The following is a 14,263-nucleotide window of genomic DNA, read 5'->3' on the forward strand; positions in this document are numbered from 1 at the left end:
GATTTTTTTTTTTTATTGTGGTGAGAACACTTAATATGAGATCTATTCTCTTAGCATATTTTAAAATGTACAGTAATATCTTGTTAGCTATAGACACAATGTTGGACAGCAGATCTCTAGAACTTATTCACCTTCAGTAACAAACTTTATACCCATTGAGCAAAAACTCCCCATTTCCCCTCCCCCACTCCAGCCTTTGGCAGCCCTCATTGTATTCTCTGCTTCTATGAGCTTGATTGACTGTTGTACATTCCTCATATAAGTGTTATCATGGAGTATTTGTCTTTTTGTGACTGGCTTATTTCACTTAGCATAATGGCCTCATTTATCATTTAGAACAGTGCCTGGCCCATAGTAACTGCAATGTAAGTGTTCACTGTTACTATCACTAACAATTTGAGTTATATCATTCTAGACATTTCTCTATGCATGAATGCATATTCCTATATATATATATATGTATGTATGTATTATATGTACATATTAATAAGATCCTACAATTATGTATGTGTAACAGTACTATACATACTGTTTGCAGTTTATAATTTTAAATAAACAGTTTTTAAGGGGCACCCTTTATTTCAGTTTGTATAGATCTATCTCATTGTTTTAATGACTATATAGTTATTTATTATAGTTGTACCATGATTAATTTAACCAATCTTTAAGTAATGGACACTTGGTATATGTGCAATCTTTACTAGTACAAACAAAATTGTCCCAAATATCCAACACATACCTTTCTGTGCACTATGAGAAAAATTTTTAAATTGAAGTCGTTAAATCCAGAGGCATTTTAAACTGTCTTTGTCTTTTGCCCATTTTTTCCTATTGTGATGCTTATTTTGAGGACTGTAACTCTTTGTTAATATATGATGTAAATATTTTTCTACTTTGCCATTTTTCTTTCAACTTAGCTCATGGTCTTTTGCCAGATGAAAATTTTAAGTATTTTTCTTGATAAAGTTGACAAACTTTCAAGATTTCTGGACTTTGTGTTATAGTTAAAAAGACCTTTCCCACTCTAAGATTATAAAAATATTAATTTACATTGACTTTTAATACTTTTATGATTTTATTTTCATTTTTTTTTAAACATCTTTATTGAAGTATAATTGCCTTACAATGTATTTTCATTTTTAAAATAAATTTGTACCCCTTCACCCATCTCTCCCACCAATTTAGAAGTTACTTTAACTTTTAAATCATTGATTCGTTTAGAGCTTACTTTTTAAAATAGTGTCAGATGGATATCTATCTTTGTGTTTTCTAATGAAAAAACAAAACTTTCCCATAACATCTGTTGGCCAATTACCCCAATCATTTGAAATTCCAGTTTTATCATAAACTGAATTTATATAAATGTGTGGGTTTGTTTCTGGACTTTCTATATTTCATTATTCATTTATTTCTAGTTTTTCTTAGCTGTTCTCTCTCATTTATTCTTCCAATTGTATTTTAGAGTCAATTTTTCAAAAATTAAAAAAATCCTACAGACATTTGATTGGAATTTCAATGAATTTATATGTTACTTAGTGAGAACTCACATTTTTAGAATATTGAGTTTTTCCATCCAAGAGTATGGTATGTTTTCCCTTTATTTAAGTTTGTAAAAATGTCATTTGGTAAAGTTTTGATCTTATGAAGAAGGACTTGTATGTTTCTTGTTAATTTTATTACTATGTATTTTATGTTTCCAGGATTGTGAGTGGAATCTTTTCCTCCCCTATATTTTCAGGTTATTTATTACTGGCATTTATGAAGACTTTAAAAAACATACATATTATTGCAGTTTAGCAATCTAAGATGCCCTTCTCTCATATAAATCTGCATTGTATCTTACAAACATCTTAGTTTTGATAAATATCAAAATGATATATCTGGCCACCTTACTGAACTCCATTAATCTTTCTATTAGATTCCATTGGGTTTTCTAAGTAGGCACACATATTATCTGCAAATAATTATAATTTTGTTACTTCCATTCTCAACTATATACTCTTTTTTTTTTCATTTCCTATCACATGGGTCAGAATCTCCATAACAACGTTCAATAAAAATAAGGATAATAAACATCCTTGCCTTTATGCTGATTTCATTAAGAGTGAGTCTGTGTTTCACCGTGATCTTTTAAATTTGCTTCTTATAATGTGTGTCATGTTGGATTATGACACTCCTCTGTTCAGGATAATCTGATGGCTTCCCACATGAATCAGAGTAAAAGCCAAAGTCTGTTCTCTGAACAAAAAGCCATCCAGGATCTTGCCTCCCATTACGCCTCTGATATCATGCCCTACTTGTCTTGCTCCTGGTTCTTTGCACCACAGTGGCTTCCTTGTGACTCTGTTAAGATGCCAGGTACAATCTACCTCAAGGCCTTTGAAGTTTTGGTCTCCTTCACCTGTGATGTTCACTTTCTACGTATATGTCCCAGTTCTCTCACTTCATTCAGACCATCACTCAAAAGTCATTTTGTCAGAGAGGTCTTCCCAAGGCAATTTATCTAATATTCGATCTTTAAAAAAAACCATAAAATACCCTTTATGATATTTGCATGTATGCACAGAAGGAAAAATACTAACATATGTGAGTCCCCCATTTGTAGCTCCATTGTTTTGGAAGTCTGTTAATATATTTTGACTCATGGCTCCCTAATCTGTTTAGGTTGCAACCTGACCCTTTATTTCCCAAATATAGGGGAAAAAAGTCATTTGGGATCTTACTTAGGCTAATGTGATATCACCTTTGGAATAAATTTCATCGGGGTTGTCATTCTCTAGAAAGCCTATTAAAAAGAATCAGAACAACCCCTCTATTTTTCTGGGAGACTGGTCCTAGTTTACAGAGTCTTAATTATAAGTCTGGGATTACAGGGCCCTTCAGACAACTTAAATTTCTCACTTACAGGTAAAGACTGAAAATGTGCGGGTAATATCTGAATATTGTTTGGGCATTGCATTTAATTGTTTAGTGTACTGAAATTTCCACTTCATCATAACTCAAAGTTAAATATGGTGTGGTCCAAACTGGGGAGACTTCCTTTGGCCGTTCCTAAAACAATAAAGTCAAACAATATGTACCTTCCTGGAATAAACATTACTTGGTCATCGCCTACTACTCTTTTAACACAGAGTTGGAATTTATGGTTCCAGAAAAATATTTGACCACCTTTTAAGTTTCTTCTATGATTATTTAATTATTCAGGTTTTCTACCTCTTTTTGAATTATTTTTGGTAGTGAATAAACTACTATAAAAGCATCTAGTTCATATGTATTTTCGAATGTTTGACATAAAGTTCTAACAGTATAGTTCCATAATATTTAAAATTTCCCATGTCTGTGATTACATGCCATTTCACATTCCTAATGGTTTTCCTTTTTGGCCAGACACACCAGCATTTTGTCTATGTTGCTTATCCTTTCAAGGAACTGGCTTTTGGTTTTTATTAATTATTTTTGTTTTTCTCTTTTGCTTCCTAATACATTGTTTTCTGCCTTTATTTTTGGTTTTCCAGTGTTCCTTCCCTTTATTTTGTTATTTTCTACAGTTTTTAAAAAGTGCTTAATTAGAATACCTTCCATCTTTATAACATCAACAACAACTCAGATCAATGAATTTTCCTCTGAGTTCAGTTTTGGTCATAGTCAATAGGTTTTGATATGTAATGTTATCAGTGTCTGTAATTCTTATTAGTTCCATAATTACCATTCTGACTTCTATTTTGACAGAGTTTTTTAGAAAAATGAATTTGTTAGTTTGAATTTTGCACCATTGGGTAGATTTTGGAAACAATCATTTTCACTTTAGTATGATAACATGTTGTATAGGTCAGAATACAATGAAACTGCTACTCTCACACATTGCTGGTACTCTTGTAAATTGCTATATATCATTTAGAAGTTATTTTGAAAAGCACAAAAAATGTTCATCATATTACTTTTTTTTTAAATTTATTTATTTATTTTTGGGTGTGTTGGGTCTTCGTTTCTGTGCGAGGGCTTTCTCTAGTTGTGGCAAGTGGGGGCCACTCTTCATCGCAGTGCGCGGGCCTCTCACTATCGCGGCCTCTCTTGTTGGGGAGCACAGGCTTCAGACGCGCAGGCTCAGTAGTTGTGGCTCACGGGCCTAGTTGCTCTGCGGCATGTGGGATCTTCCCAGACCAGGGCTCGAACCCGTGTCCTCTGCATTGGCAGGCAGGTTCTCAACCACTGCGCCACCAGGGAAACCCCATCATATTACTTTTAAATAAAAAAATGTAGGATACTAAATATTATAGACTCTGATTTCAATAATGTAATAAATAAATCTAACCCTGGGGGGAAAAAGGTCAGAGGAGGGAGCAAAATTAACTGTGGATTTCTCTTAAAATGTGGTGGGATGGGTGTCTCTATTTTACAAATATTCTGCTATACTATGTTTTTGTGAAAAAATTCTGTTTACCATGTATGGAATGCTTGCTCTTTGCTCAGAGCCGTAATATATGGTATCTTTGATCTTTACAGATAATCTTATGCAATTCTGCAACTTCACCGTTTTAAAGTCAGATTAAGAAATTTGCCAAAGGTCATCTAACTTGAAGTTATCAGAGTTGCATATTGCAACCCCAAAGCCCTTCCTCTTCCTGCTACACCAGGGCTTCGCAATCTAGGATTCGTGAATTTACTTGAGAAAAGTATTACATGTCAAGCTGAAATGTAGCATTTCCTTCGATTCTGAATTCGCAGTAGCTGTGACTCTGTCACCAATAGATGTCATAGATATTCTCATGTTATTAGTCTTGTTGCAGATATTGTGAAATATGTTTTACTCCCATCACTACTTAGAAATGTCAGCAGTTATTAGACCCACTACTAGATCTTGTTATTTAATGTCTTAATAAAGAATCCATATATCACTGTATCACAAATTCGGTTGAAAAATTTTTGCTAACCATGCTTTAATATAATTAATTTCCTTGGGAATCCTGTGTATTTTTCTTTACATATTTGAAGACTTTTTTTTTTTCTGAGAAGGAGTCCAGGCTGCCAAAGGATCCATAGCACTAAAACAGTTAAGACTCTTGAAGCTGTACCACGAAGTTTCAGTGTGTAATTACAAATTTTGAATTAACTCTTAAGATGCATCATTATTCTACTGTTTAAAATTTTGACTTCCATTAAAAATTGTTGCATATTCAGGAAAACAGTTGAGAGAAAAATTGTCCCAGACAGAATTGCAGTATGTTTCCTGCTGATTTATTTTAAGCTAGCGTCAATTCTAAGAGCCCTAAAAAGATCAAACAAGTAATTACTCTTCATAGGACCCCCTATGTAGTAGCAATAATCTAAATTTACGGCAGAATCAGCTGTCAGGCCTTTTCAACCTGTGAGCTCTAGCCTCTGAATTAGTGATTATTTTTGTTGTTGATGGGAATGGGTAGAGCAAGTCTGTAAAGAGGTGACAGCACTTTAAAACCTGTAAGCTACTAAAAATGTTACTCATTATAAATGATTTGAATAGGCTTTGTGGCAAATACAGGTAAAAGAAAAAAAGATCTCTCATAGAGAATTTAGAGGTCAGTGATTTATTTTTAAGGCAGGTGTCCTAAAAATAATCTATCTTGTAGCTGAGTTTGCTGTTTGATGTCATGATTATAAAGTGTTGCTTGCCTTTTCCCATTCATCTTATTCTTTTGTTTGCCCAAAGCACAGATTGTATAAAATCTTGCCCATTTATTTTCAGTCTCTGCTCTGTATCACATATAAATGAAACCTAGCTCAGAAAAAGTATGCCTGCAGAAACACAGCATATTTATGTTTTCTAAAGGCAGAGGCCTATATCAGCTTGCTTCTATTCAAGATAAATAAAAGTATGGCTATTTATCTGTCTTTTTTACTTTTAATTATCGGATGACAGAAGGAATGAAATCCTCAGAAACTGCTTTGCTTTGCAAATGCTGAAAATAGTTGAATTTACTTGGCAGCATGATCTGTTGTGAAACATACACAATGGCATAATGGCTTCTCCGTTTTTTAACAGGGAAGAAGGCTTCCTTCAGGTATTATACACGTCTGGAAAGAGAATGATGCTAAAACTTGAACTTAGCGGAGAGGAGGAAGAAGCAACCCAGGGCCAATAATATGGAAACACTCATGTGAAAACTGTTCATATTTTCTCCTTCTCTTAGGTTTGCTGAATTTTTATTTACCGAGGAATTCAAGGCTGGTTCCCGGGTCCTTGAAAGTATATACAGCTTGTATGAAGGCTTCTCCGGGACGGTGTGCTTTCTGATCGATCTGCTGCAGCCCAACCAGGCTGAGTTCCCTCTCTTCAGCGTCTTTGTTTAGAAGGCTCCGTGTCCCACCGTGGCCCTGCAGAAGGTTCCTGAGATTTCCTGAGCCTACTACCTGAGGCAGTTTCCACATAAGCCACATTCAATGGTATTACAACCATGAACCTTAACATGGCTGTCGGAAGGAAGGGAGGGAGCAAGCAGGTGAAGGCAGCATGATACCTGATTGAAGGGAGAACAGTGTGAGAACCTGCAAACATAAAGACACCACAACTCTTCTAAAACCCCTGGAGATGGAATAGTTGAGGGAATAGATGTGAGACCAGAGATCAGAGGAAAAAGGGAAAGAGAAATCATCTGTCTTTCACTTGCGGGATAGAAAACAAAATTGAAATGTGGACTATGGCAATGAAATGCCAAAAATACCTTTGCAATTGGAGAGAGAATTTGACCATTTGTGGGTGCCCTCCACCCCTAAATTCAGAAATAAAGACGATCAGAAAACTAAAGTAATTGCCCAGCTAAAACGGCTAGGAGGGGCGTGTCAGGTTGCCGAAGGACAAAAAGGGAAACTCTTGGTTGTCCTTTGCCTTTACTTATTGAAATTCATGATTTTTAATGAATGGAGAAATTTGCATATGAATCTCTATTTTTTAGCATTACCCTGGGCACTTTAAAGAGATCATATCATAACTTAGTTTAGACCCCCAAATTCCAAGTTCCCTTAGGTCTTAGAGCGTCTCTCTTCCTGGGTTCCTTTTTCTTTCCGAAAGCTCAATTAGAATAGCAAAATTCACAGGCTAGCAAATACTGTAGCAAGTGTTATACTGTCAAGTGTTTTTCTCAATTTGAAGCATAAGCTGTGTACTGTCTATTGTTAGTAATTTTTTAAATGCTTATGTAATCCCTATGAAGCTATTAGCTGAACTGTAAAATATACTCGTGGAAAAAATCACTCATCTCAAAGATCAGGGTAACCACTACGAAGGTGGGTCATTTCCGCCTTGGATGGAATACTGTGTCCCCTGGGACAGGCACCCAGTGGCCTAGAAAGGGACCAGTGATTATGAAAAGAACACTGCTCAATTTTATACTGTAAGATTAAGAGATGCGTGAACTCCCTGGCTGATCACCTTACCCTCCAAGACACAGGCTCCACTAGAATTTGTCTACAGTACCCAGTGAGCCAAGTTGTCATATTAAATTCAGCCCTGCCATAAACACATAGAAGCTGTAAAACTACTTCAAGTAAATAGTGGTTTCCAGAACATTGTGGGAGCATCTGTCACTTCAATACTCAGAACATGAGTTTATCCATTTTCTAGAATTTGGTCAGTGTCAATTACATATATCAGAGTGAGGAGGAAATTGCATACTGTATAAGATTTAACAATTATTTAAATAGTCATTAAATATTTGGATATACGTGATAGATGTAGAATATGTATCATTAAGTGCTTAGGTTTACATCAGGATGTATATATATCTAGATATGTCTAGATATATAGATAGATAGATACCTAAGCGCTTATTCAGTTCAGTAGTTCCTAACTTCTTGATTCGTAGATGAACTTTGGGAGGAGTTGGGGAATATTTTGTTGCCTAAAAATGTGTGTGTGTGTGTGTGTGTGCGCACGCGCACGCTTTTTTTTTCTGGGAAGAGGATCTCTAGCATTCACAAGATTCTCAAAGAATCTGGGGCTGAAGAAAGGTAAGAACTGTCTGGATATTTTCTGACTTTCTTTATGTTTGCACTCATCAGAACAAACTAGGACAAAGTGGTTTTGAAAAGCATGCACGTTTGTAGCTCATTGTTTCATTTTCACATCCTCAGATATAAGTATATAAAATTGGCCTCAATTGTTCATCTTTGAACATACTCAGATTGGGGCAATACCACATAAATAGCAGCTTTCAGGTGACTCCCAAAGTTGGGTTCTACAAGTTCTTTCATGAATGGTCAAGGACCTCTCAGAAAGCCTTAAGACAAAATGCCTTCTACAAAGTAGTCTCCTTTTGAAATGAGAGTGGTAGCTGCTTTCCACCATCTGGATTTAAATTCATTTCATCTGACCCCTATAGGCTGACGGTAATAAGCATTCAATATACAGGGCTTTATATAGAACGCATGCTTTTTTCATCGTCCAGCAACACTTCAAGGTGATTTACGTAATTGATCCAAAGTCTCAGGATGTTGTTGTGCTAATCGTTGTGAAAAGACAACCATTTTGTCAAATCCAAGAAAAGGCCATGTTTGTATCTTTATGAATTGACACCTCAGTAAATTAGAAACAAGGGTAAGCTTGTTTAGCACTTAAACATGTTGAACGTTTTTATTTTCCTGAGAGAGTAGAATTACAACTTTGGGTAGGTCTTCTTCTATCTTGTTTTCCCAAGAAATGGGAAAAAGACCCTTTAGTGTTGCTGTAGAAAAGTGTGGCATGTCACTTCTTGTTTAATTAACCAAGCTGTTCCCTTCAATGTAATATTCTTTTTTGAATAGCGCTGAAGTGTGTTGCCTCTTGAAGGCTATGAGGGGATTTTCACCACCACTAGTATAACTTTAATGTTATTTACTATATGTGATGCGAACAATTATAAACCTGAACGTAACAGTGGAAATTTGAGGATAGATTGAAAGAATCTCTCAACAATGGGGGAGACTGCGTTATACTTGGAGAACAGGAAGTTTTGGAAAATATTACAACTCCGTGTATTTTGTTTCATTAACACAATTATGTACCTTCTCCTTCATGTACCCCCTGCCATGTATCTTTATTTTGCCTAATCCCATTTCAGTCATCAGATTTTACTTTTTTATTCCATTTGTAACCTGGTAACTGAGAACAGAGGTTTGAGAGCATATATTCCCCTGTGCTTCTTTAGGTAATTGACTACACTATTAAGATAATTGTATTCACTTTCTGATAACTCTGAGAAACAGAGTCATTTTCTTGGCCTGTGCTAAATTGGAACTTTTTCCATGGCAATTTGTATCTTTAACTTTCTTTGACACACTTAAGATTTTAATCAAGACACTGTTCAAATTGTTTCAATTTCTGTAGAGAGCAAATCTCACTAATTTCAATGCAACAAATGTAAGTTTGTGATTTATAGCCATGTTCAGGGAACACATGATTAAAAGAAAAAACATTAGTAATGCAAAGAGCCCTGTTTTGGAAATCTCAAATCCTTGCTCGGTGACCTCCATGGGCAGCTATAATCACCATCATCACCCTCTCCACCTCACAGGGTAGTCAGTGATAAAATGGATATAAGAGAGTTTTATAATAGGCAGGTCCTTTATATGTTTAAAAGGGAAGCTATATTTTAAGTACCTATTACGTGCATACAAAACCATGCTCAATTATGACTTCAAGTAAGCATTTCAGCCAAATGGAATCTCCCTGTCTGGATGCAGAGCTTGGAGTCTGGATCACTTGATGGGTAAACACAAAGTATGTTCTTTATATTCTAGAACCAGTCCTGACTATAGCATTTGTGCCTCAGAAAGTTCTGATTCACTGGGGCTGAGTACAAATGAATAGGCTGGTTCACTGAGGAGCTCCTTTTAATGGAAATATTTATTTTGCTCACTGGAAACAAAGGATTACAGTGCCAGTAACTTGAGAAAAGGAGCTGCAGGCTAGGTCTGCAGAGAAAACATGAACTGGGGAATAAAGTAATTTGGAGTTGAGTTTGGTCTGCACTTTGATTCAGGCCTCAGAACTGCATGACATAGAGCAATAGAAATATACTCTCCACGGCATTATAAGGCCTTCCTTTGGGGACCTGGAAGGAAACACTGTCCCAAATCGATAGAGAAATGACGAAGCCTCATATTCGCCAAGGCCGGGTGATTTTGGCATAAACTTGGCAAGGAAAGCAAATGAGAAGGCAGACAAGGGGGTGGGTGGAGGAAAGCTTGCCTCAGCCCAGCATCTCAGCGTGAGTTGTGGAGGCACGTTCATTGCTGCTAAAAACCAGTCATCTTAGTCATGGGTTTTATTGCTTCCTGGGACCACTAATCCCAAACCACCCCTGATTCAGCAACTTCTTGTTCTCCTTCTCCTCTTAAATAGTAGGTTCTGATTTTTTTTTTTCCTGTGTCTGCTTAATCATGTGACCTCCTGTCACCTGGAGGGCAGGCTTTCTCCTTATCTCTTCCATCCACGTCAGTTGGTAGCTAAGAGCTCCAGGCTCAGGAAGGCTGGACTCCCCTCTGGGTGGAAGGGCCGATCTCAAGGTCAGCAGCGGAAGGAGTTGGACCCATTCTGCAGTCACATCACAGGTCCAAGACAGGCTAGCCGGGGTGCAGCTGTTCACGAGAGGAGAACAACGGCTGCGTTTATCCTGCTTCTCCTCCATAAAGAAACCTGGTCATTTTATTTGTACTGCTGTGGGGAAAATAAAAAAAAAACAAAGTTCATGCTACATTAAATATCTGGGCCTCCTGCATTATCATAAATCTCATACTGGGGGAGGGTGCCCTCTCCTTGTTTCTTTAATTGCAAGTGGTAATGAATTGAGGCCTGATGGATGAGGCCTTTGGGGTGGAAAATATATTTGTTTTTATTTTCTCAAAGTACTGAACCTTGTCATTTCCACGTGGACTTCTCCACAAATGACAAAGTCCCTTATCTGCAGAATTTCCTGCACCTCTTTTGCGTTTGTGTACCCATTACCCCCCCTGAACTGAATTTGAAAAAATAATTTAAAATGAAAACCAAATCATCCATATTTTTATTCTTTGCCCGGGGTGGGGGTTGGTGAATAGCATGATTAAAAGAGCAGATGACCCTTTCTTCCTTGCCTTTCTCCTCCACACACAATATCCAGGAAGGAGAGGGAGAGAGGGAAAAAGATACACGAGCCTTGACTGCCAAAGACTCTGAAAACACAGTTTGCAAGGACTTCCTGTTTGTTTCCTGTTTGGGTTTTTTGTTTTTGTCCCTATAGGAAATAGTTTGTGGGTGTGTCTGTGTGTGTGTGAAAGAGAGAGAGGGAGGGAGAGAGACTGACTTAGAGTCAGAATCACATATGAAATAAAACCCCACATTTAGCTCGGAGATGTATCTGAATGAACAGATATATGCAAGTGTAAACATTAATGAGTGGCTCTTCATTGTGTGTTAACTGCTCTCTAATAAATTACCAGGTAATTAATGAGGGCTCTAGTTATACTTCGAGTTGTCTATCTTAAGCATTCATTTTCATTAAAACTTCTGCTGCCAGGTTAAAGCCATTAGTAGCCATCTTGTAGAAGAGAACAGATGTGACTTTCACAAATAGAGCCGCCAATGTGAGCCACATATGTAGTTTTAAAATTTTCTAGCAGCCACATTAAAAGTGTGAAAAAAGTGAAATTAACTTTAATGATGTAGTTGATTTAACTCAGTCTATCCAAAATATTATCATTTCAACATGTAATCAATATAAAGTTATTAATGAGATATTTGACAGTTTTTGGTACTGACTCTTCAAAATCTGGTGTGTATTTTACACTTACTACACATCTCCAGTCGGACTAGCCACACTTCAAGTGCTCAAGAGCCACATGTGGGTTGGCTGTTGCGTTGGACAGCAGGGCTAGTGTCCCTCTGCTGTGTCACAGTATTGAGAAGGTCCTCCTACAGTGTATGTGTATTTTTGTTGTTACAAGAGAAAATGGAAACCAAACGCTACATGTTACTTGAGTACTGCGGTGTTTCCCCAAGTGCAGGACACTAGGATCAAGAGCTGCCCTGTGGAAAAATAGATTCGGTGATGAAATAAGTTAGGAAAGTTCTATTGTTGTACCCCCTTTTGGAGATTTACATGGTGTGCTAACATAGCACAGACTCTGAGAAAACTCTCTTGGGTAAAGGAACCTATTTGGAAGTTGAGTTCTGTGTCTGTAAGGTTCCACCTCCTGAGTGTGACTGTTACCCAGCTACCACTATAACAACATGGTTAGTCTGGCATGGTACATTTATGGTATGCTTATAATATTTTTTTTTCCTACCGAGGTGTTCTAACACCCCTTGCCTCCCCCCGCCCACCCCGCCAGGCCCATGAAAGATACCAGAACAATGGTTCTGTCCCTGAGTATTTATCCCCATTAATTATCTTGCCCTCACAAAAACCTGAGGTCATTCTTTACTACACTTTTGGGGACAAGAATTCTGGAAATTGCCACAAGTGTCTCTGCGTAAGGAAAACTGTGTCTTCCCCTCCTCCACTCTTTTCAGAGCCTATCTCTACTTATTCTTTGTATTCAGAATCACCCGAGAGCCAAGATATGTCTTCTTGATCTAGAACCACCTACTAAATTGAAACCAGCAGATGGCTGTAATGTCTTGTACGTGGACCAGATTTTCAGAAAGTACCCAAATACACACCTTCCTCTCATTCTTTCAGAAATGATGAGAACTCTACAAAGATGAGGGGAGAAACATCTGAGTGTGTGTATGTGTAAACACGGAATACAGTTTCATAAGTAGAGTAATACCGTTCCTGCTAATGCTTTTTAAAAAAATATTTTGTGTGTGGTGTTAATTTACATGCTTTAATGTATACTGTTATTGTAAAGTGTGTAAAGTAGTTGTGACAGCAGTCAGTTTGAAGAAGATATACACTATACTTGACAACTGTCAATCTTTAGCAAATGATCTTTTTGCCTTTGTTTTAGTGGGACCTCTGACGCTGCCCCCGTAAGTTTTGTTTTACGATCTGTACTGAAGTGGCAATTACCAGTTAAACAACTTCTGTCGCTGAATTTGGTCCACGTTGACTGTCGTAATGCTTATATGTGGATGTATTTAAATAAGATTGATTTAAATGATCTGTTTTGTCTCTGTTTTTTAGCACTTTAGTGTTTCAATATTAGAGATGTCTTCTGAAGACTCTAGCAGCAGTAGAATCCCTTTGCTCTTGAAAACGCAAATTATACCATGAGTTTCATATAGACTTTCCAGAAGTAGGAGTGGAACATTCTAAGTACAAAAGTTTGGCTTTAGAATCTGTCTGATTAGGAAGGGTAGTCCATTCCCTAAACAGGTAACAGCCTTCCCAACTTTGAACATCTGGGGGAGCTCTACTTGGAAAAGAAGTCTGAATTTTAATCTCATGGATTTAATGGCGCTAAATTAACACAAATTTTTAAAATGGATTTTGTAGAATCCAATTATTAGGGGAAATCATTTAGCAAAGCCATATACTGGGGAATAGTCAAACACCACGTGCTAGTTTTGGAATGTGCATTTCCCAAGTGAATAGAATTTACTTCACCAAAAAGATTTTTCTGCACAATTCACAATACTTACAGAAATATGATTGTATCTTTGGAGAAAAAAAAAAGCTCACCTCTCTAATGATACATTTCACATTCACTAGTAAACTAGTGTAATTCCTTAATTATTTGGGGGGGGATGCAAAAGAATAATCTGTCCATAGAATATAACTGCTTATTCCTAACTGTATTTAGGAACGAATATATACTATTATTTAAAGTACTATTGAATTTTGAAGAACTGCTCAATAAATTCATATTATTAATAAAATTGTACTCTTTACAATACATTTGCCTCAGCACAAATGCAGTTAAAAACATAAATTTATTTTAAAATACACCAAATACTACAGATTAGTTATCATGACTTTAAAATTCTAATTTCCAATAGCATTAAATCCCACACCAGTTATGTGTTGTATATAACTAAAACGTTTAAAGTCTTGCACACAAAATGAGAGGCTTCTTCAAAAATGCCTTTTTTGCCAAAAACAGGTTCTACGACCTATTGCTAATTATTATATTTCTTTAGGGGTACTTTGAAGCGCTTTCAAAGACATATCTGTAGCAGTTAGATCTAAATTTAGAGCAGAACATTCTGTCAGATATTTTGCCATATCACAAAATGTTGTAGTACTGTATTTTATAATAAAACCAAATTCTCAAGTATTCTGGTATATTACGTATTATTATAGCAAAAAACCACTTTCTAGCTGTCTAT

At 36.5% G+C, this 14,263-nt stretch overlaps 1 protein-coding gene across 4 annotated transcripts in view; it reads left to right on the plus strand.

Moving 5' to 3' along the window:
- Positions 1-12,634, plus strand: part of LANCL3 (LanC like family member 3) — a 103,583-nt gene extending 90,949 nt beyond the window's left edge. The window contains exons 5-6 of one of the 4 annotated variants that reach the window (XM_082378222.1): positions 6,020-6,038; positions 6,168-6,241. In XM_082378222.1, coding sequence (XP_082234348.1) covers positions 6,020-6,038; positions 6,168-6,176 — 28 coding nt within the window. In that variant the 3' untranslated portion in view covers positions 6,177-6,241. The other 3 variants (XM_082378221.1, XM_082378219.1, XM_082378220.1) reach the window with 3 other exon arrangements.
- Positions 12,635-14,263: the final 1,629 nt, after the last annotated feature.

Source organism: Balaenoptera borealis, assembly GCF_965194805.1.
Source record: "Balaenoptera borealis genome assembly, chromosome: X".
Taxonomy (NCBI): Eukaryota; Metazoa; Chordata; class Mammalia; order Artiodactyla; family Balaenopteridae; genus Balaenoptera; species Balaenoptera borealis.